The sequence below is a fragment of the Varanus komodoensis genome, unplaced genomic scaffold (genome assembly GCF_004798865.1).
Source record: "Varanus komodoensis strain SLA01 unplaced genomic scaffold, ASM479886v1 scaffold1, whole genome shotgun sequence".
Classification (NCBI taxonomy): Eukaryota; Metazoa; Chordata; class Lepidosauria; order Squamata; family Varanidae; genus Varanus; species Varanus komodoensis.
In genome coordinates, this window is record NW_025335268.1 from 49,323,059 (window position 1) to 49,347,548 (window position 24,490).

The 24,490-nt window shown below is 43.0% G+C and overlaps 1 protein-coding gene across 1 annotated transcript in view; it reads left to right on the forward strand.

Moving 5' to 3' along the window:
• The first annotated feature begins 6,093 nt into the window (after window positions 1-6,093).
• The window catches only part of THEMIS (thymocyte selection associated), a 78,032-nt gene continuing 59,635 nt past the window's right edge, over window positions 6,094-24,490 (forward strand). Inside the window, exons 1-2 of the mRNA XM_044424924.1 lie at window positions 6,094-6,204; window positions 22,671-22,829. Of these exons, the coding sequence (XP_044280859.1) occupies window positions 6,114-6,204; window positions 22,671-22,829 (250 nt within the window). The 5' untranslated portion in view covers window positions 6,094-6,113. The remainder of the gene's footprint in view (window positions 6,205-22,670; window positions 22,830-24,490) is intronic.

A 24,490-nucleotide genomic window follows, 5' to 3' on the forward strand; every position in this document is an offset into this window, starting at 1 on the left:
CTGGAAGGGGAATGTGTGTGCAAACAGGTAACATCTGTGCAATGCACAGAAAGCCCCACCAGCTGGCTTTCTACTGTATCTGACACCTCGTGGAGTGGGGACGAGGAGCCAGGACTATGAGCATATAGCCCTTTCTGATCATTGTCACCAGTCTCATTTTTCTAGGGAAATCTGTCCCACCAGTTGTGAGATTTCTGGTTGTCCTACAGGGCATGTCCAGCATAGCCCAGTTGGAGCCACTGGTTTAATGCAGCTGAACCGAGAAATCTCTGCTTGGGATCTGTGTGCCAGTTACAACAGCACAACTGCGACTTCCTTTGCAAAGCTGCTTATCCTTTTCATTCTTGACTTGGTCCACTCTTGAGACCACCCAGACATCCTTCATTACTAATGCCATCATTTCAGAAATATGAGAGTGATCTATGGGGTGTTTGTCTGCTGCCTCTGCCCTGGTCAAAAAAGAGCAAATAAGCCATGCATATTTGTAACTCTTTAAAGTGACTCTTCTTTTCAGTATAAAGCATTGTCCACTGAACCACTTTCAATGCAAAAGAGGGAGGCTTTCCAAAAAAGCCTTCTCCAATTCAGTGCCTGCCAGATGTTTCCGACTACAGCCCTCATCAGCCCCAGCCAGCATGGCTAATTGTCAGGGATGATGGGAGTGTGGTCCAAACATGTGGATGACATCAGTTTGGGAAGACTGCCTTAGAGCATCACAGCTCTTCCTGTTCTGCTTCTTATGCAGTTGCTCTAAACAGTATTCCAGTTCACAGGTTACAGGTAAAAAGAAAGATTAAAATGTGGACAGGTAGGGTATATAGAAGCTATATTGTCAGGCACAAATTACTATCTTGCTATTGTCAGAGAGCCACCTGCGCTACACAAAATGATCCATAATGTTTCCCTGAATGCAAAGCACCCTTAATAGATGATGACTTACATTCCAGGGCAGGGAAAGTTGCACTCTCTGAATCAGGCAGAGATTTTACTATGAGCAGCTTTAAGAATATGCAAGCACTGATTCTAGAGTCACATCCCGGGGAAAACAAATGTTGGTCAGAGCATGCTGCTCCTCCTTCAGCCACTCATTTTCTGCTTCCCATGAAGAATTCTGCTGGTGGTGGGGCCTTGGAGACAGTGGGGGGGGGGGTGGAGCGCCCAAACCTAAATCAGGGCAAAATTGGAGGAGCCCCACCCTCCGTCAGACCAAGCAGCACCTTTGCCCCTATTGAGAAGCCAGTAGCTGTTCTCCACGACCCTTCAGATGAGAGGGGAGGCTTCCTGTGTGTTGCAGATCAGTCCTGTCTTGCTGCTTTTAAAAAGTAGGAAGGTTGCACCTGCCCCTCTCCACTATAAAGACAATGAGCAGACTAAAAAAGTATCTGCTAGATACTTTTTTAGCAGTTTGCCAAAAATAAAATATAATATAATAAAATGGGAAGAGATGAAGAAAGGTGTTTCATGCAAGACTGGGACAGGCTTGTCAACCGCTGTTACAGCAGCCTTTATGACTGGACAACACACCAAATGGGTCTAGATTCCAGCGCATATACATCAGAAGCAGAAGTGAGGCTAGAACTTTGCTGGCTGAGCCAGCGTCCTGGAACTTTCATTCAGGGCCCCACATCTCTGGGATGCCCTCTGCCCATCGCCCTGCTGTCCATGGGCACTTCCTGAAATAGAGCCCCAGGAGCCCTAATGGTCTCTGCTGAGTCTGATTCCCCTGAACTGCCTGGCTTTTTGCCCACATGTGCTTCATGTCTGCCCCAGCCCTTGACTTTTCCTGCTTTTTCTGAAAACTGCCCTGAATTTCTTTTCACTGGTCCCTGAAATCAAATGCTCTCCTGCCCATTTTTATGCATCTATTTTTATGAATTAAGGTGTCCTTAGGAGGTAGCATCCATTAAACCAGTGCGTGAGCTTTAGAATATCCAGAAATTATATAGAACATATGCAAATATCTCTCCCCTTTTTAATGTTGCCCTGGATTAGCTTGGCCTGGATTTTGTCAGTGTCTCCAGCTGCCCCTGCTGGGAAGTAAGCCCTGTTTAAAAGAGCAGAGAGACAGAGGGAGGGAAAAAAATATGAGGACAGGTCTAAAGGAAGGAAGAAGAAAAAATGCCACTTTAGCAGACACCATGGCGAAGAAGCAATGGTGTTTGTGCTTTATTCACTGCGTTTGTTTCAAGGAGGCAAAGGCGTTCTTCATTTGGGAACATTTGCCCAGGAGGCTTGTTCTTCTTTTTCAGTGACAAGCTTGCATGGCCCCCGTTCTGCGCTGGAGACCCAACGCCCAAGGCAACAGAGACGATGGCGTGGCTAGCAAGTTCACTGTCCTGCAACAAGCACAAAGAGCTGGGAGGAAGGGTGCAGAGGCCAGGCCCAGACCTGGGGCCAACCAACTGGGCACACCCAGACCTCCCAGTTTGTGCTGGTCAGCACATCTGGAAGGTTCATGGTTTGGGAAGGCTAAAGGGGAGCAGCAGGCCATGAGTCCAGCGAGGCCTGGGCCCTGGCAGGTTCAGCTCACCTGGGTGGCCTGCTGGATTGATTGTACAGGGGCTGCAGAATGTGCCTAGGGACCATCAGAGTGGGGCCTTGCTCAGGGCCTTGGTCTTATTCTTGCTTCCATTCAGGTTTTTTTCCTGTTCTGCTATGAATGATGAGTTGATTATTTAACTTTAATGTATATTTATTCATATTTTATGGTTATTTAATTTATTGAGAGGGGTTAAAAAACAGAAGTGACTCTGTTGACCATAAAAAAAGTCCAAAATCCAAAATGTTGTAATGATGCACAAGACAAAGCAATGAAGAAGTATTTTCTTATTGTCATCTTCTTGGTGTTTCCTTTTTCTTTTTTCATGAGATTTGGAGAATATGCTTGGCAGTTCTACAATGAAGAAGCTGAGACTTTAATCTCTGAGGGTTCATCCCTTGTAGCTATTAGCTATGCTACCCAACTTGGCTTCAACTGACTTTTATTACCTAGAACAGCATCTAAAATTATCTCTTTTCTTAATATAAAGTCTAATTTCCCACTGTGATCCATCAGCAAAAGGAACCTCTGTGCCTTGACAGATAACACAAAAAAACATTAGAGAGTACCTGAACTTTATATTCTTTATATATCATAAGAAAAGCTGGATTAGCTGCAGGAAGCAGGAGAGAAAATTGGTGGAAGATACATCAATAATTTAGGGTATGCTGATGATACCATATTACTGGCAGAAAGCAGCAATGAATTGAAATGACTCCGGATGAAAGTGAAAGAAGAAAGCGCGAAAGCAGGACTGTAGCTGAACATTAAGAAAACTGAAATCATTACTACAAAAGAATTATACAACTTTAATGCTAACAATGAAGAAATTGTAACTGTGAAAGATTCTGCATATTTTGGTTCAAGATTACAACCAAGAAATCCAAAGAAGACAGACTGTAAAGGGGAGCAATGGAGGAACTAGAAAAGAATGCCATGCTTAAGGCTATTTCATGGGAGACCGAAGATAAGATCTTTCTATTGTATTCCTGATCACTACATCTGACTGTGAAAGCTGGACAGTGAAGAAAACTGATGCTTTCAAAAGATGGTGCTGGAGGAGAGCTAGAATATCCTTGACTGGCAGAAAAACTAGTGGGTCCCAGATTAAATCAATCCAAAACTTTCCCTAGAAGGAAAATAATGAAACTGAAGCTGTTAGTCTTTGAGCATTTGAGAGAAAGCAAGACATGCTGGGTAGCAATCATGCTAGGGAAAATCAAAGGCAGAAGACGAAAAGGAAGACCAAGTAAGAGATAGATGGACTCCATAAAGACAACCACAGTCTTATATTCGCAATAGCTGAGCAGGGCTGTCAAGCACACAACATTTTGGAGGGCATTCATGCATAGAGTCTCTGTGCTGGAGACAACATGACGGGGCATTACAACGAATGACGCAATGCTAGGGCACCTTGGGTTCATGAAGAAGAGACCTTGCTATGCTAGTTACAGTATTCCCATCTCTTCCAAGACTGTTTCAGCTCATTCATGCACAATTTCCCAAGCTGTTTCAACTTAAATTTCTTTGCTTACACTGACTTAATAGCATTCATTATTAGTTTTCTGTTAGCACTTACCAGCTGAATGTGCAGAACTGCCTCTGTTGGGAAACATGGGTTTTGAAGGTGGTCTGGTTGGATATGGCATTTCTATCTGTTGAGTTTGATCTGCTGGCCAGTTTTCTTGTTCAATGTTCACTTGACATCATAGTGCTAAAGTGATAGTGATACAGTAATCTAAAGCACGATCTAAAAATGCCTTAGAGTCCAATTCTAAGTACCCTAAGTAAGAATTGCTCTTGTTGCGGGTAGTCAAATTTATTTATGAACAATGAAGTATTTGTGAAGAATACATCTGCATCTACACCTGTCTATCAGAAAAAAAATGTTTCACTTACATTTGCACAACCCGGGCTGTCTGGAGTCACATGACTGTGAGAATGGGACCCCTTGAGTGGGCAGTGTTCAGGGGAGTGTCTGTGGTCAAAGTCCAGCGGGCACCCACCCTGAGCGGGTACCCACCCTTGTCACACAGAAGTGGCAAGTAGCTTTATGTTCCCCTTTGTCTCTTTTTGACAGCTGTCAAAAGACAAGCTGTCCCCTTTAAGCAAAGGGATGTGAGTTCTTAGCTCATGAAATTGGGGTGGTGCCTCATTCATTCTCTTCACTGCAAGATTTGGGGGAGGGGGTTGGGGAAAAGGAACTCATGTATCCCAAGAGCATCCTCACTTTTGCACTTATCCCTTTGATTCTACCACCTTAAGAATATGCAAAAGTGCAAGCCACTGCATTGACAGCTGTCCAAAGGATTGCTCTATGTTAAAAGTGAAATTTAAAAAGGGTTACACAATTATCAGGGGGCAGGGGATTATACAGGTTGATAGGGCCTATATAGAGAAAGCTACCCCTCCTGCAACAAGCAGAGGTTTTCTGCACAGTCGATACATCCAAGAAGGAACTCTACTTGGAAAGCTCTTTCTAATGCTGGTGGAATGTGTCACCAGCCAGGGGTGTGGGCAGATGCCAGTCCCAGCAGCTCCAGGTAGCAGAAAAGAAGCCTGCTAGCAACCTTTGTGAGTCATGGCTGGCTTGTGACCAGCTAAATGGACCCGTGCGCTGATTCAGCAGGAAGCTGCTCTTCCTCTGTTCCTCTGTAGACAGGCTGCAGGAGATGTTACCTGAAGAGGACCTTTTCAGCACACGTGAGGAGATCATCTGCACTCCACTTTTGGTGAATGCAGAAGTGGTAGAAGGACTGTCATGCTATTGTTCTGCAGGTATGAGATCATATTCTTAAAAGCTTTCCTACGTAAAGTTATCCCTGAAGATAGAAGAGCAGCACAACTCAGAACAAGAGGAGCTGGCATTTTTATCCCCTCATTTTCTATAGCATGAAGCGTTTTGGACCAGGGACCATCCCAAGCAGCGTTCCCTGCATGTTGTCTGGTTTGCTGCCATTCGGTCCCTGCATTCTGCTTTGCACCCACAGCCAGCCTGTCCAGTCACTGCTACAGGCATTCCTGCTTAGTGAGCCATAGCAGGTGGCAGATCTCACATCACTTTTGAAAGGGTTCTACCTCGTTTTGAGTTCTACAGAACAGGAGTAGCATGTAGTACAAGCCAGTTTCATCTTAACCATTCAAAGACATTTCACAACTGATTTAAAAAGAAGACAAAAGACAAAACAGAGCATTGTCCTAGAAGCTCAATATTACCCTATCACAAGCTCAGTTCATGACCTGTGTTAGTGCAGCTGCCTTGGATCCCAAACCACACCCTCACTGACAAAGTTCTTTGATAGCCCTTGCTCTGGAAGCAGCGTTGGCTATGTAGACTGCCTTTCATGTAGCCAAGCTGGCATACGCATGAGTGCAGCTTTCTGAGCTTCCTATGCCTTACCCCAACCTAGAGGAAGTGGTCTCCACAGCGCAAAAGCTTGAGAACCTCTTTTTTCAACAGAGAGTTAGCTTCAGATTGAACAGGCTTGCTTGTCAAGCACAGGAAGAGCAAAGAAAGGGCAGCTCATGAGGTGTTTGCCTTTGAACACCAAATCTTCCTGCTGTTCTACAGACCATGACCTCCAGCCTGAAGAGTTTCATCCACTCCTTGGACCCAAAATCACTCCCGAGAATCCTGCAGATCCAGTCTGGTTTTTATGATGAAGGTGAGTATGTTTAAAACTATGTGTGGTACCTAGTCACAGCTATGGTTTCAGTTTTGTCTATGGAAAGGGCAGGCAACCTGGCACTGAATATTGTCAGAATAGGACCAAACCATCTCTAGCAGGGTTCCTTACAGCAAAATGTGATGGCAAATGTATGTTTTGGTATTATGGATGTTTTGTTAAAGTTTCGCTGATTTTAGAATGTTGTTTTTTCAGTGTTGTCAGCTGCACGGGGAGCCCAGTTATGAGTGTGGTAGCGGTATATAAATCAAAATAATTAAAAAATATATAAATAGTCCATGCCATCTTATGTGATGACAAAACTGCAATATGTTGGAAGAAATGAAAAGAAAACATCAAATGGCCATGCTTGTTTGTTTATTGATTTATTTCACTTTTATACACTTTTATTTGTTTGTTTGTTTTATTTCACAATACTTTTATTTATTTCACAATAGCCATAAAAAGGTTTTTGAATACACAGCTGGAATTGTAGCATCCCACACATTTGTGAGATCATAAGTCCTTGTACCTGGGGAATCAGACCCTCTCGCATACATGTGTGGGAAGGCACACACTTGTGGATGGGGCCACTAAGGCTCCACAGCCAGTTTTGCTCACACAGCCAGACATTTGCCTCTGGCCACCACAGCTGCCAATTTTACCACCTCCTTGGTAGCAGGAAGCACGATGGTTTCCCAAGGCAACGGGGAAAAAGAGGGAGAGTGTGCCTTGTCTGCAAGCAGAGCCCTGCTCCTCAGAAGTTTCCTGGAGTCCAGTTCTGCTAGGATGCGATGCTGTGCTCCCTTGTCTGCCTTACGGCTCTGAAGCGCTGCCATGATTCTTGCTTGCTCTGGGACTGATGTGGCCATGGCACTGAATTCAGCCATAGGTGGAGCGGGTACAACTTATTTCCTCCCCAGGTGGGCTCCTCCGGCAGGTGCTGCAGAAGGCAATGCTGTCTTCCAGCTTCCAGCTTCCAGTGTCCACTCCTGCTTTAGAGAAAGCAGCAGTTCAAATAACATTTTGGTTCTCACTAGCAGCTCCTATGCTTCCAACTGCTCCCTTTCAATAAAGAGGCTGTTGGAAGAGAAGGGAGGGGGAAGGGTGATCACCTTGAATCTATATCACCAGCCATGTAACATTCATCTCTCTTATTCTGTGTGTCTCTGTATTGACAGAGATCTTCATTTTCTCAATGCATGATTGTTATAGCAACTGAAGATGGGCTTCAGATTGTTAAAGCAAATGGAGATGTCTTCAGAGGCAGAGAGGTGAGCAGTGAAGTAGAAAGCTGGAGATGGAGAGACTGAAAGGAGGGGCACCATGGCTCCGGTAGTGCATTTGGAGTGCAATTAAGCGTACTAGTTTCATGTGTTTTAGAAAATGCCCTCCACTACTGATGATACTTTAGAAAATGCTCCTGTTAAAATACCACAAAACCACATTAAAATAAAAAGGAGACCTCAGAAAAGATATCTCATGATTTAATTTCGCACTTTGTCTTCTTGTAAGAAGCCCATGTTTGTCTAAAATAGTGTTTACTATAAAATATGAAGTGCCAAGTACAATTAAAATATTGAATGCAGTAGAAAATCAAGACCAGAAAAAAGCTGTGAACCTCTTGCTTTTCTCAATGCAGAGTTAAGCATCAGCAGTTAAGCCATATTTAGCTTCTCTCAATGAAGATATGGTCACATGTGAAGATACAGGATAAAATGCAACAGTACAGAGGCACAGGGTTTGTGCTGTTTTCAGATGTAAAGCATTGAAGAGGCAGGAAAATGGGACAGAAATGATTTCCCAGGGGCTTTTATCCACACCCAGAGGTATCAGTGGGAATTCAGACTAGCTTTTACCCAACCATAACTGTTGCGTGAGAATAGACTCCGCTCTTCCACAGATTCAGGAAGCACGCTGGCTGTGAAGTTCATGGCACATCACCTCTCTTTCACCAAGTCAGAACAAAGATCTCCAAAGAGCTAGGAAAGACATCGTCACACTTGAAGACCATACTAGATATGATGGGAAAGGTCCAAAAATCCAGGCTATTTCATCTGCTACACTAGTAGCAAAACACAACCTACTCTGGAACTCGGGAAAACATTCAGAGTTGTGCATAGTTGTTTTCCTTCACTCTAGCACTCAACGAGTGCTTGAAAGGCTGTCACACAGAGGAAGGCCAGGATCCAACTGGACATCAGGGGAAAAAAAGTCCTGACTGTTAGAGCTGGGAGGTTGTGGGCTCTCCCAGGCCAGAGGCATTCAAGATGCAACTGGGCAGCCATCTGAGAGGGAAGGTTTAATTGCAGATCCTGCGCTGAGCAGGGGGTTGGACCTGGTGGCGTCTGGCCCTTTCCAGTTCTACTTCAAGCTATGATTCTATGAATCTCTCTCTTAAGGCTTCGTTAGTGGCAATAAGAAGCGGTGCGACGACATGGTGCATTTCCCCCACCACCATAAATTGGTTCACCCACCACTGGAATGCAGCCTCTAAATGCTTCTCCGAACTGATGAGGGTCCAGCTCTTGCCTTAGTCTGATGTCCATTATAACAGTGTGGAAAACAGGGAGAAGGATGAAGCTATTAATGGAAAGGGGTGCTGTAGAAGCAATATCTTGGTAATCTATAGTGATGAAGAAAGCACTTAACAATCTAGGAGTACATATGATTAAGAAAAATAATTTCCACCAGGAATTTATTTGATTTATTCAAATATGTTCAATGTTTTTGTAAAGACTGTGACACAGGTCTGTGTTTACCATCTTCATGTTGCAAAAGTTATGCCTTTTAAAATACTAATATATTTATTTTATAGAAACTGATTTTATTTTGGGTTAATCTAATGAGTAGCAGGGTCAACTTTCCCTTGAGAGATTTAGAGTTGCTCATAACCATTTATTCAAATTCGTTTGTCATGTGCTCTAAAGTACAAGCAGCTTTGGAAAGAGAGAAGAAAAGTTGGGGGTGGCACTGGGGGTGGCATTTCCTACTTTGGGTGTACAGGTGGTTTTCATGTGCTTTCACATGCATGAAAAAAAGGCAAAGGTCCTCCCTATGTGCCTGCAGGCTTGACATGCAAAAGCAACAACATTACAAAGCTTTTCTGGGAGCTCTCCCATGGATGTATAGAAGTGGTGTTTGGATCAAAGGACCCTGGCAAATGGTGTGAGTTATAGCATTGGAATCAGTGTAGTCTCCTTCAGGAAGGAAGAAGTAAAACCCCCAATGACCTGTGTTTCAGTGGAGCCATGATTCTTTCTCTCTGGCATCTCCAACATTAATCTCGTCCTTTTCTCTGTTTACCGAGGCCTAATTACATTTCATTTCTGCTCACCATTCTACCAAGAAAATGGAGCTCAAGGTGATGAGCAACCATAAGAGGTAAACAGGTTACAGCAAATAGATTAAAAAACATTGTTGAAAATTGACAGCAAAATAAAATAGCACGTAATGCAAGAAACCTGTTGGCCAACAGAAAAACAGTGGAGAAAAAAGAGCCAAAGTAGCCTCTCTTTGCATAGAGTTCCATCCTAGGAGGAACTATGTGGAAAAACTGCAGCACCAAATTCATTTCTGAAGGCAGTGGTGCAGCAAGAAGAGTCTATTTTTAATTTCTTTAAGCCTGGAAGACTTATATGGGAAAAGTTGCTTGGTAACTGGGTTCGAAGCTGTACAGGGCTTTATCAGTCATAACCAGCACTTCAAATTGTGCCCTGATGCAGAGTGGATACCAGTGAAGCAATTGTAAAAGGGAGTCATGCATGTCCCATGACTGGCCTCAGTCAACAGCCTGGTCCCAAGTTTCAGAAGCTTTCAAAGGCAGCATCAGGTAGAACATGTTATAGGATATCCAAGCAGGATCTAATAAAGGCATGTGTGTCTGCAGCTAGATGAGCTTTATAGAGGTGTAGCTGTGTAAACTCACTTGTGACCACTGCCAAAATCTGGACATCTAGGTTCAGGCCAAATCCAACTGTAAGCCTGATTCTTAAGGGGCAGGGTAACCCTGGCTAGCACTAACCAACAGCACCTCTGTGTTGTCTACATTAAACTTCACTTTGCTCACCCTCATTCAGGCCATTGGCCGATGATTTAGGATGAGAACAGCTTCTTTGGATTGGGATTGGGTGCCATCAGCACCTGCCAATCCTTCACTGTGATTTCACGCATATGTTAAGTGGCATGGATAGCCCCTGAGGAATACCACAGCTTCAAACAGGAGTCTGCACCACACATTTCTGAAACCATTCCTCCAAGAAGGGCAGTGCTTTCCAGGCCCACTTCAGGCAGAAGCCTCTTACCTTATAGTCCCGTCCTCCATCCAAGGAGCTCAAGGCATTGTACATAGTTCCCTCTCACCGTAGGCTGAAAGATGGTAACTGGCTCAAGGCCACCCAATAAGCTTCATGGCTGAGTGGAGATTTGAAGAGGGGGCTCCCCAGTCCTAGGACAGCCCTCCAACCACTACACTGCAATGGCTCCTCAATTTCTCACAAAAATTCCTGTTTCCATCACAGCTGCTATCATTCCTTTATCTTACTTCTCTAGAACGTCCAAATCCACCCATTCACCAAATACTTTCGGTGCTTGCTACACATTGCTCAGCCCCAAGAAATCCCTTCCCCTTGGTCATCCACCTCAGTTGTTATCTGTAAGTCCCCTGAACAAAGACCACATCACAATGAAGTGGTGTGCAGTGCTTGGCATACAGCTGGTGTCAAAGAAGTGTGCATTGGTAGTGGTGCTGGTCGTGTCACTAATTATTGTGGGGTCAGGAAAGTTTGAGGATCAGATGCCCATTGTGTCCAGGAACGGTGGTGTGATAGAGCCCTTGGGTCCGACACTGAAGTAAGAATGCTGATTTCACACTTGCCCTGGATACGCATTATAAGTGCAAAAACAAGTGCTCAGTAATAGGGTTGAGCATGCAGCTTCGATTCAACACATTAAACTGCTTTATATAGTTGCACAGAACTGTATATATGACTAACGCAAATAGCTGTGAACAAGCTTGGAGTGCATGCAGTCTTCTGCTGTTTGAATGCAATCAATCAATCAGTCAATCAATCAATCAATCAATCACTGACAGAACACTGAAGGGAAGCTTAAACCTAAAATTGGCATTATTCCCAGCAAAGTTTATTGTTTGTTTAAAAATATTGATGACACTCTTCCACTGAATTTGCAACAGTCTTTAATAAACCAAAATAATACAATCTAAAATAATGACTCATCATTACTAGCAATAGTAATAACAACAAGTGATAAAATTAGGCAGGAACAGGAGACCAATATATAAAAGCTCCAGAGAGACCTTTGAAGACTTGGAGGAGCAAAATTCTTAATATTTTCCAAGTTGATAGCCAAGTATTAACCTCAAGAACTGTAGAATTAATGCCAAGTACAAGAATAAAATGTGTTTTTAGGATAGCTGGTTACCGTTTATAATCAAGTAAATGTGAAGAGTTTTTTCCCCTAGTTTCATTGATTTCAAGAGGAATAAATAACTTTAAATATAAATAAGTTGGCTAGCTGAGTTATGGATTAGGTTTAAAAATTGCTTGTGCCTGCTTAATAAAAACATTCTTGCCTTTATACTGTAAGTCCATCCTGAAATTAATAAAAGGAAGATCATATTATGTCATCTAGTATTTGCTAAAGGGCAGAAATCATAAAAATATGATGCACAGTTTATTGAATTAAAGTATTAGTTGTCCTCATGCCAAATAACTTCACATTCAAAAAGAATGGAACTAATTACAGTTGTTTCTTAGTTCAGCAAACATAAAATTGTAATATGTAGTTTATCAGTGCTGGAAGAAGATTTTGTTTTGTTCAAATAATTTATTATTTAAAGACAATCCTATGCATTTTTTACAAAGAACTAAGGCTCATTGTACGCCATGGAATTTACTTCTGAGTAAACTACCATTCAATTGCATATTAAGATCTTAGTTAAGTCTATTCAGAATTAAATACCATAGGTTTAATGGCCCTTACTCTGTCATAAGCATGGAAGGCAGCCTCTAAAAGGTCAAAAACCCCCACTAATATCAAAATACTGTCATGCCCATTTCAACTTCCCTTCTGATTCTGCAAGAACTCAGTTTCTTTCTACCTGAGTTCTACAACCTACTCTCTTGACCCTGTTCCCACCCGTTTCATCTCTCCTTTCATCCATTCGAAGCTTGTCTTTCCCCCTTTGAATTTTAAGCATCATCCTTTATTCTGAAAAATGTGATTGTTCTGCAGCCCCAAACCTTAGCTACATCCCATTTTTGGATCCTTGCTAGCATTCATGCAGTATTTCACTGTGACAAATTTATTTATTTTCACATTGTCTGGAAGAAGATGACTAGGTTTACATAATATGACAACCCATTATAGGCTGTTACCCAGAACTGATTGTTCTGTTACAAGAACCCAGACTAATTCTATCAGAGTGACTTGTTTGAGGGTAACAAGCCACAAAGACACCCCGTGGGTTGTTCTAAGGGTTATTGTACCCATGATGCAGTGTTATATTCTCTAAATCCTGGCTACGAAATCCATCATGAGTACAAAGAAACAGTCAGTGACGTGCCTGGTATTTGCTTGCTGCCCTCCACACTTTACTCTGGAGCCACGTGTCCCAGTCAGAAACCACCTCTTGACCTGTCAAAACCCCCTGTGAAAGGGCACCCCTTTCCTCTGCAAAAGGGGGCTGGGTGCATTCTTGCACATCCCTAAGCAGCTAGAGTCCTGGGGAGAGCGCAACATTTTCACCACTAGCTGTAGCCGGCGGTGGGGAGGGGGGAGGGACTGATACCAGGGGACAAGTTTTTCAAGTGTAACTAATCTGAATTTAGCATGTGCAAGCAGAATAATTAAAAACCCTGCCATCTACTGGCAGCCCCTCCAAGGTGCCACCAGGGGCTGTCAGTGGCTGTCAAAATGGAGTTTGCAAAAATAGGCTGTTCAGGATTTTTGGCAGGGAAAGAGGCCAAAAAGGCGTAGCAAGCCAAAGTTGCTTCACAATCATGGCGTGGAGTAGGAGACAAGTCAGTCGATGTACAGTATCCCCTGGGATACCCAGGGAAGACCGGGAGGGAGGGAGAGAGCAAACAACCTCTCAGAAGCCTGATAATCTGTTGGATACACCATGGGCTGTTTGCAGAATAACTGGCTGTGTTGCTGTGATGGGGAACAGACCAAGAGGCTAGTTCTGCAGCGTTAGCAGGGATAGCTGGAGCACTGGATCAGTCAGAGCAGCCTGCCCCGTTAGGAATAAAATGATTAACAAAACTAGAAAGTGAACAATCTGTCTCATCGGTTAACTGCAAACTAATGCTCTGATATTCAGTGGAGCATTTTCTGTCTAGTTGATTCTTCTCCAACCCAGTGCAATTCAAGTGCTTGGGGTCTCAGCTCCCATAGCCCCCCACCAGGTGGAAAGGATCCTGGAAGCTGTCAGACATTTGGTGGCACCAGGTTGAATAAATCTGACCTACTTGTCAGTATGCAACTCACATACTGTTTAGAAACTTTATAACTGTTTATAGCTGTTCATAACCAGCAGGTTTTTAGAAGCAAAACAAGCCACTGCCCATCACTTCCTCTTGTACCAATTTACTACACTGCATCAGTCTCTCGTTCTATAATGTTGTTTTCGAAAGGCAACCCCTCCCTTCATTTTGAAACATTTTAACCACTGAGTTTATGAGATTTATTGGCAGTTGCAGTAAGAGGCCCTAAGCAATTTGGCTCCCAAATACGGACTCCACAAGCAAGACAGCCCCAAGTACTTCTTTGCAGGCAGATCTATGCAGACGTGAAGAGTCCAACTTCTGTGTCAAATGCCGCACTATGCAGTTCTATGCCAGTATATATTGTACACATCCAACCAATTTGCATTAGTATTCTTGCATTGGGTATTTTAATCTGCAGTGTTTGGCATTTTCCATAATATATTCTCCTTCAGCTAGACATGCTTTTTTTTGTCTGAGACTGGTCAGGGATCGTTCAACTGAACTTTCAAGAATACCGATGTGACCCGGAAATCAAGACCTTGCTTGAAACGAAAGAAAGAAAGAGCACAGTAATGGTAAAAGAACTGAGATTCTAAGGAAATAGAAATGTTTGCCAAATACCATTGCTATCTTCAGCAATCTTCCAGAATCCTGGCTTCTGCAGAGCCCTTTCTTAGCAGCATCAGTACAGTACTTCTCTGTTCACTGAAATCCACCTTGCTCAAAATTTTCATGAGCTGGATGAAATTCCAGCACAGAACCTGAGCTAGCTTCCAAACTCCACCACGAAACATTAGACGTATACACACATGTTAATTGAATGGGGCATGCAGTAGAGAAATAAATGCACTTAGCAGAATTATAAGTTTCCTAAGGGGCTAGATAGACGACACAATCTAAACAAGCTGCTAATGCTGGTACAAAATTAGCCTCATCAGACCTCTCTAGACCCTTGACAAAGAGGACAGAAGGACAAGAGGAAAAAAGGATTAATCCAATTATGTATAACTGTAGGGAGCTAAGTAATGCGGGCTCTGAGAAGGAAGACAACCCTCCTTTAAAATATATATATAAACTTCTGAGGTGTCACGTTGCTCTTTCCTGTACGACGATGCAGCTTACATCAAAGCTCTGTCGCTGCATGCAAAGTTCAAACCTGCCAGATAAATGAGAAACAGCAGAAAGTGTCATAAACCCATCAGGGGAGAAATAAATCAGAAACAGTGGAAGTAATTTTTAAAGGATTCACCTAGGATGGAAATAGCTTAAAGCTCTTGACATTTAAAATTTTACTTCTGCATGTGGAAAGATAAATCTGTGTCCATTGCTTTTCTAAAGACTGGGTGGATATTTGGAAAATGTGGGTGTCCTGAATACAAGGGGTTCTGGATGTGTCCAATACCAGCCTTCCCAAAGGATGCTCATAAAGGGAATTTCCTCTCTTTCCATGCTCATTCAGGCTATAGCCATGCATTTGGTTGTGAAGAATTAGCTTACCATATCTTAAATCTTAACTGCAATCTTAAACACAAGACTTTACCAAGCAGTAAAAGTAGTAACAGAATACAGTCACGCTCTCTTTTGAGTACAAAGCCTTAGGATTGCACTCATGTTTGGTGGTTAACACCTAGGCCTGACTTTGGAACTGTGTTAAGGAGACACATTCAGGTGGGAAGGGAAAGTAATAAAAGGATTATCACCAGGACTGGAGGAACGGGAGGAATATACTGCAAAAACAGACCCTGAGAGTCACCTACAGCATGGGTTCATGAAACCCTGAGGCATTTTTGTGTAGGTTGCAAAAGCTCTCAGGTTTCACTTTTTGCATCTTTCTTGAAAGAGGTCATTTGTTTGAGGGAGCAGGAATGCAAAGGACAGTTTAAGCTCCACTGATACTGGATAGGCTGATACTAGGCCTTTGGAGGAGGGTCTCCAAAGTGGGAGAGCATGGGTCAGAGGAAATTATAGGTGCTGGTAGCACTGCAACTTGTCCACAAGATAATTGTCATAGGATTGACATAGTGAAAACTTTATTAAGGAACTGGAGATAGGTCCTCTTTCTGGGATGTACCAGTAAATTGAAAGGCTTCTGGTAAGAGAAAACAAACCAGACCAGCAACTTCAAAGGCTTTGAAAGCATTTGCTTAGGTGTGTTCTTTAAATAGTACACACCTAAGGAAAAAACTGTGTGAGAACATCCATCTTCGTCTTGCATAGCTTAAACAAAAGGCTTCCACTACAGGCCAGTAAAGAGTTAGGCACGACTTAATAAGCATACCTAAGTTTATGTTTTGGTTGAATTGGTTTACACACATCTCACTGCAGGTTGGTAGGTATCCCTAAACAGGATGGCAACTCTGCTTTTTATACATCTGTAAAACTGAACTGCAGTGTTGCTTATGCTGCAGTCCTATCCAGAAGCAACTTGGAGGGACTTACTTGTGAGTAAACAGGCAGAGGAATGCACTTTTTATCATAGTAATTCATAGGATTATTAAAAATATCTGTCTTGCAAAAGTAGCTTACCACGGGCAAAACAAAGTATTAAACCAATATTCTTTAATGCCCATTATTTTATGTTGTTAATGATGACTTCTTGACTTCTGTCACCCATAGAGAGGAAGCCTTATTCGTTTCCTCTCATGTATACTGTGTACAGTTAGTTGCACACTTAATGTCAGGAAAACCACAAAAGAAATCATAGCAAGATTTGCCTACTCTCCTCCTCTGCCCCCCTCACACACCTATTTAACATTTTAGAGGAATCAGAAGAAAAAGCTATTGAACCAATTGTTTGGTTGCTTTGATGTGATCACAGTGCTGGCTAATATGGATTTGTAAAATCAGAGAAGAGCTTATAAAGGGATATAAATGTAGTTCTTATTGAACAAAGTGGCAATCTCAAAAAGGTGGTTTCAAAGGAATCTAGTTCTTTACTTCCAGCCTTCAGGGGCATTGTTTGATCCTCGTAAATAGGCTGCATTATTCCAGTTTCCTCCAAGATGAGTGTGCAACATCTTTCTTCACTTGAAAGGAAGACTCTGCCCTTCTGCTTAATTACCCTCATGCCTTTGATGGATGTTATGCTTCCTTTCCGCAGAAAAAATGCAGGAATTTGCATGGCAACAGTGAGTAATGTTCCCCTTTTTTCTGTATGTCTACACCTACTCTATGCAATACATGGCAAGGCCTCGCAGAACCTAATCCAGCAAGGCTGTTGCGTGCGCTGCAGGAACCCTGATGTTAAAAAGGAGAGAAATGCTGTTGTGTTACTGGAGATGAGTGAAGCTACGTATTCTGAAGCCACCTCATTTGACCCTTTGTGAGCAGTGCTAGGGAAGCAGCTTGACTGCAGACTGCTCAGATTGCTCTTCTCTTACATGGTATTGACTTGTTGGCCCAAGCCTTACTAGACTGAGGAATCCCCAAAAGATGGACCAAGCCAACTGCTTTGCTACTAGATTGATACACAAAGACACCAATATTTCGTATTTATATGCTAACTTTTTGTCAGTGCACTCAAGGCAGTTTACAATCTGAAATAACGGCAAAACATTTGACAGGTTACAAAAGGAAAATGAGAGGAAAGATCAAAATAGGTACATATAGATGCCGGTTCTTTCAGAAAGGGATATTGCTGTTACACTGACCAGACCTGCTGATGGAAATAGTTTTGTGAGAAGAGAAGCCAAAGGGGCGGGAAGGGGGGTCCTGCCCTTGGTGACATACAGGTATGTGAAGGGATGTCACACGGAGGTGGGTAGAGACCTGTTTTCCCCTGCAGAAGAAGACAGGGTACGCTCCAATGGAGCAAAGCTCAGGGAGCCAAGGTTCCATTTGGATGCCAGGAAGCACTTCCTGACAGTTAGGACCCCGAGGGTGTGCAATGGGCTTCCTCGGAAGGTGGTTGAGGCCCCATCGGTGCGGGTGTTCAAGGATAGGCTGGACATGCACATGGTGGGCATGTCATTAGCGGAGCTGGCTGGAGCCTGGGGTCAGACTAGATGGCCCAGGAGACCCCTTCTGACTCGCTCTGTTTCTATGTTTCTATGCCCTATCCAAGGCAACAAAAGGGACCTCACTGTTTCTGAGACCATCTGGAACGGCTGTTAATGGAAATAATTCTAAGAGTGAAGACATCACTCTCGGGAATGTGCTACTTCACCTTTTCCTCCAGTGCAGCTAATGGAATCACTGGTGGGGGCTACCCTGGTAGGGGATGGAAGAACCACACAGGACAGCTGGTCATTGTAGGGTGGCCATGCGGACAGCACTTTCTATGAAGGGCTGCCATAGGATCATCCTCGGTTTGAAAGGCTGTCCTCCTCTATTTAAGGCTGTGCAATCCCAATCTGGTCTAAAGATAAAGAACCATCGAAAGACAAATCACAGAAGTTGCCCTTCTACAGCAGTATGAAGAAGCTGCAAGCAAACAGGCTACTTGGCCACATCCTTCCTTACTATGCCATTTTATTTTTAATTAAATTGCACTGATATTTCTACAACTGTAATTATTTGTGCACATTAGCTTATGCAAATAGATGTCTTCCTTCGTCCTCTTTCTGATGATTCACATGGCTACCTAGTAATGGGCTTTGTCAATTTACCTCTTCCTCTGATGCAGTCAATATTGATATTCTGCCTATGTGGCAGAGACCATCCCAGGATAAATATTTAGGATGGTGCCAAGAATTTTCAGCTGCAGAAAACATTTACTTAATGGTTAGGCTACTCCCTTTTGTTAGAGCTGTATAGCCAATACAGATGTAACTTTTGATTTCAAAAGGAAGAATGAAATGGAAAAATATGGACCTCTGTATGGCACCTGAAGCGTACAGATAGCATGACACAAGAAGCCATATTAACAAATATTCTAACAGTGCAGACAGGATCTTTAAAAAAAAGTATGCAGAGAAGAGTTCAATGTGAGTAGCAAATTGGAATAGTTGGCACTTTGTACCAAATGTGTAAATTACCATAAAAGAGCTTAATAGCAGTTCTGTCAGGAACAGCTGCAAAATCAGGAAATTCAAATTAAAGAACCAAATGGGAGAGTCAGAGCAGAATATTTATTTTACATGAGCCAAAAGGAAAGAATGAACCTTATCATTTTCCAAAACAACCAGTGCCTCATCAAAATCATCTTCAGAAAAAATGTAAGAATTATTTGATAATCAAATAATCAAATCACAACTAAATCAAGGAGACTGCAGTGCCAGATACCACTAAGGTATGTAACTCAATATAAGGAATACATATTTTTCAACTGTACTGAAGCCCTTGCCAAGATAGGGATACCTTATCATACTTCCTCACAGCCAGGATGTTGATATAGCCTGCTTACTTCTTTCTTCCTCCTCCTCCTCCCCCTCCTCCTCCTCCTCCTCCTCTTCTCATTTCTATAATGCCCATAGCCAAAGAGTATAAAACACAATGCAATATAATAGATACAAACATTAACAAAAATTAGAATTAATTTAAAATTGCACAAAACATTTAAAATAATAAAAAAACAATAAAAAGACCCAGCCAAGAATAAAAGGAAGACACCTGGCTAATAGTATCAGGCACCTCAATGACCAGGGAGGTCTTTAAAGTCCTTGGCAAAGAGGGCTATCTTAATCTGGTGCTGAAAAATTGCAAATTTGGCACAGCAAGGAGGTTGTTCCAAAGATGGGAGGCCACCACAAAAAGGCTCTTCTCTAGTTGTCACCCTCAAAGCCTCTCAAGGGGTTGGCACCTGGAGGAAGGCCCCAGAGTATACAGTCCCAGGTAGATCAGGGTTGGAAGAGGTGCTTCTACAGGTATTGCGGTCCCAAGCCAGGTAGGGCTCAGTACCTTGAAGTGGGACTGGAAGCATATAGGCTGCCAATGCAGGTGGGCCAGAACTGGTCTTATATGGTCGGAACTTTGGGTCCCAGTTATTAATCTGGCTGCCACATTCAGCACCAGCTGCAGCTTCTGAATCATCTTCAAGGGCAGGCCTATGTAGAGTGCATTGCAGTAATCTAAACTAGAGATTACCAGAGCATAGAAGCCCGGATATCCCTGTCTAGATAGGAGTGTAGCTGGATCACCCACTGAAGCTGGTAGATGGCACTCCAAGCCATCGACGCCACCTAGACTTCAAGTGACAAAGATGGATCAAGAAGCACCCCAAGCGATAAACCTGCTCCTTCAAGCAGAACGTGACCCCATCTATGCAGTTGATGCAGTCAAAGGCATGACACACTGACAGCACCTCAATCTCGTCTAGACTAAGTTTCAGTTTTTTAGCCCGCATACAGTCCATTATTGTAGCTAGACACTAGTTTAGCGCATCCGCAGCCTCGCCTGCAAGTGAGGAGAAGGAGAGAGAGAGCTGTGCGTCATCAGCATACTGATGCGATGCATTCCAACACTCCAGATGACCCCACTCCGTGGTTTCATGCAGATGCTACGTAACTTGGCTACAATGCACATAACTACTTTAAGGGAAAGGATCATTTATGAAAAGGGAACGAAGAGTTAATGGATGCTGAGCAGGAATATTCTTCCCATCTGAAAAGTTCAGGAAAAACACAGAGTTATTCAGCTTATGGGAAAAACAACTCCTGTCCCAAGCTAGCTTTCCTTGGACATGTGCTACCCTCAAAGCAGTGTTTGGGTAGAAAAAAAGATGTGTGACCATCCCTTCACTTAAAGAAAGTCATTTTCTCCCATACCTTAGCAGAGTCTATTTATTTCCAGGTACTTTCTGAAGCCATGTGGCTTCCTCTCCACCAAGCACCTCTCTCCCACTCAGAAAGTGCGGCAGAGACCTGAGTACATGAGCAAATGCATTCCAGTTTTTCCCTCTTGCCTTCAAAGTGAGAGGGGGAGGCTCCACTAAGGGTACTCCGTCATCTCGCTTATGTATTCTTTATGTTTCAAGGAGTGTAAGGAAAGTGAAGAATTGGAGACAATGACATTTCTGTTTCCCAACACCTACTTGGAGGAAAGCAATTTGGGCCTCTAAACTCCATCCAGATGTAAGAGCAGCCTCTAAACAGTTTTATAGATATACCTATATCATTCCCTTCATTATTTGCTTGGAGTGACAATATTTTTGTTGACTCATATTTCAGAATAGTAGAAGGAGTAAGAGTAGGCAACTTATATAGTCCAAAATATCTAGAGAGAATTCCAATAAGCCCTAGCCAACATGCCCAGTGGTAGCTGTAGATCAAAACATCTGGAGGACATAGAGTTGCCTACTCCTAGAATTTCAAGATTGAAGGCTTGTCCTCTTCCCTCTCCACCTGTCCCCTCTCTTTGCTCTCTTTCAACACGTCAACATTCAGCTTAGCCCATTCTTCCACAACTATTCTCAAGACACAGCAAGAAAAACTACACAGTTAGTTGCTGGATCTCAGAAAATGGGTTGTAATTTCTCCTCTTCTTTATCAGTTTAGCCTTGACTACAGCTAAAATAGTCTTTTAGTCTGGCTAAGATTCCAGCCCCTAACTCTAACCCCTCTTGTCCTGTCTTCTATACAATTATAACCCTTCTTATCCTGTCTACAATTCTATGCCAATAAGACCATGCATGGTATGGAAGGCGACCCTACTACTGCAATTAAAAATAATACAATAAACATATGGTGAGCAGATTTGTTCGTTTATTTTGTTTTCAGACTGGGATCAAGATTCAAGTGGAAAGCAGAATAATTCTGATAATTTTGATTAACATTTTAATCCATTTTGCACTTTCTGAGAATTAATTTATTCAGAGGTGGCAGATAATGGATTGATGAGGCAATGCCTACAAAATTGTTCCTTCTTAATCAGCTGTCATCTTGGTTATCACTCAAAATGTTTTCATTAAAAGGCAAAACAATAGTGACTAGAACAATGATTTCTGTGCTGAGTGTAGTGTGACTGATCAGGTTCTGGAAAATACCATTTGAGTCATTAGTTCATTCACAGTATGAATGCAGAACAAGCAAAGCAACAGAAACCAAAGAGCAGGAAATTTCTTCTGAGAGACAAGGCAGCTTGTTCTTTGATGATGAAGAATGCACAGAACCCACATCATACGATCTGACAGCACCAGCGCTGCCAATAATAGTGGGGAGGCAATTGCCCACGCATTCCTTTCTCAGCATCACCACCTCAGAGATGGAGCAGGCTCTGGGCTCGTATCTTCAAGCAGCAGCTTAAGATGCCTGAAAGAGACAGATTCGCCTTCGGAGATCAGTGGGCTGCTGCTGTGCTGTATTACATGTGTAGTTCCTTCTGCCTTTCTTTTGCTATCTGGGACAAATCTCTCTCAAGAAAGATATAAACAGGCTTGCATGTACAGCCAAAACACGCCAGTGGCCACTTTCTGATTTTCTCCTCTAAGCTGAGATGCAGTCAGGCACGGCTCCCTGAACAAAAAGTTCAGAGTTACTTTCCATATGACTAGCTAGGTCAACTTCATTAAGGTACTGGTAATAAGCTTTTGAGTAGCTATAAACTTTTCTTTGGGTGTTCCCATTTTTACTTCCTTTAGAAATGGGAGAAGAAAAATTTAAGATAAGCCTATATAATTCAAAGAAAGCAGGAAACTGTATAGAAGAAATGTGGATTCCCAGAACTTTAGTCCCAGCATTATCAATCATTATTTCTGGACTCACAGAGGGTGGAGTGAAGAAGCCGAAGCAGTGGAGCTTGTGTTTCTTTTGGAAATCATACACCGTTCCCAAAAGAAGGCTTATCACACACTTTCCAAACTCAAAGTGTAGACTGAAACATTACAAAAAGTTGTTGCTGCTCTAACCTACCTGGTTATTTTGATCTAAAGCAGACATATATATGATATACTATCGTTAACATATGCATGTACATACACAAACAAGCACACATACATGGTTCCTCAAAGGAAACAGAGGAGTACTTTTCGACAGCTACTAAGTATCTGCAAAACATCTGTTTCTTTGTGTTATCCTTCAGGTTCAGCTCAGGAAAGGCTTGGTCTTGAATGCTGTTTGTCAACAGGAGATGTGATTAAAGTTGTTGGATTAAAAGTTGAAAAAATCCTCGCTAGCAACCAAGAAAATGAAGATACTAGCCTGTGTCCTACTACGGTAGAGCTATCTCCACATTTTCCAGGTACAGTGTGAATATTCCTACTTAGGTAAGGAAACCTAAGAGGGGGAAAGGGATGAAAGAAGGAGAGAGAGAGAGAGGGAGAGAGAGAGATTTAAGGAGCAATCCTGTGTATACTTTAGACCATGGGTCCTCAAACTATGACCCAGGGGCTGGATCTGGTCCGCCATGCCCATTTGGACCTGCCCTGCGCGCCCGCCGCCACCCACCTCGCCCTGCACGTGGGGAGGCAGAGGTTTGCTTGCTCGGGGAAAATGATGTCCAAGCGAGCAAGCTGCTGCCTCATGAACCCGCCTTGCGGCGCGTGCCCGCCTCTCACCTCACCTCGCCTCGCCTCACCTAGCACCCCTCCCCGCCTCAGCACGCGCCCTGCACGCACCACCCCGGCCCCTGCCCTCGTGCCACCTGCGTGCTCCACCGGCACCACCTTTCTGGCCTGTGCCCAGCACAGGCAGGCTTCAACTGGCCCCCTGGTGAAAAAGTTTGAGGACCCCTGCTTTAGACAGAAAAGATGTCTGACAACTTCCAACATGCCGATTAGAGCATGGGACCGGGACTTCGGTGATCTGGGTTCTAGTCCCCCACTCAGCCATGGAGCTCACTGAGTGATTTTGGACCAGTCACAGACTCTCAGTCCAGTCTACCTCACAGGGTTGTTGTTGTGAGGATAAGATTGAGAGCAGGAAGAGAACTGTGTAAGCCACCTTGACTTCCTGTAAAGGAAAGAGGTGGGAAATAAATATAATTAATAAGTAAATAAACACGACCCAGCCAGGAATGGTGGTACAAAAGCCCCTTCTTCAATGCCATTGATGTACACTTGGAACTAAATTTTGCACAGGACAGAGAAACAGCAGCTTTGGATCTTCTTCCCATCCTCTCTCCATAATGCTGGAAAATGCATGTCCCTTATTCCACAGAGCTATGGGTGAAGTTGTTCAGAAGCAGGTGCTGGGAAGCTCAAAGGGCATGTTGCAAGGAGAGGAGGTGGAGGTGACAGAGACACAGTGCTGGTGCTTTCAGGGGCAGAAACATATTCTCCATAACTCACCATTCCAGCCATTTGCACGTCAAAAGGATATTACAACATTGTTGTTGTTGATGATGATGATTATTATTAGTGCTACATTTCTATACTGCCCATAGCCAGAGCTCTCTGGGCACTTTAACTTATGGATTAATTGCATTGCTAAGTTAAATCTTGCTGCTCGGTTCTCTAAACTTTTCACTGCATCTTCCTCTAGGAAAAAAAAAATAACCCAACAAATGTACATATGCACTTAATTTTTCTTTTCTGTATAGTTCTAAGAAAATGATTCCAATGGGTATGATTAACATGGAAATAAAAATGCCCTTTAGGTATTGCTGCTGCAGAAGCTCCTGTATTTCATAATATTTCAAAGTTGCAATTAAAAGCTTGCTAACCAGATGCCTCTAGTGCCTAAACACAGACTTAATGGTCTAGTAGTGTGGCTATCCATCATATCCATAGTCGTCTTCTTTGTTGGATTAACTTGTGTATTAGATTTGCTCATGCAAATTACAACTTTGCCTATTCAGTGATGAATAATATGAAAATCGGGGCGAACACTAATCTATCAGTGTTGTCACATGCTGCTTGGAAACTCCTGGAACCCAGGCTTGTGAATTCTGGGACTAGTTCA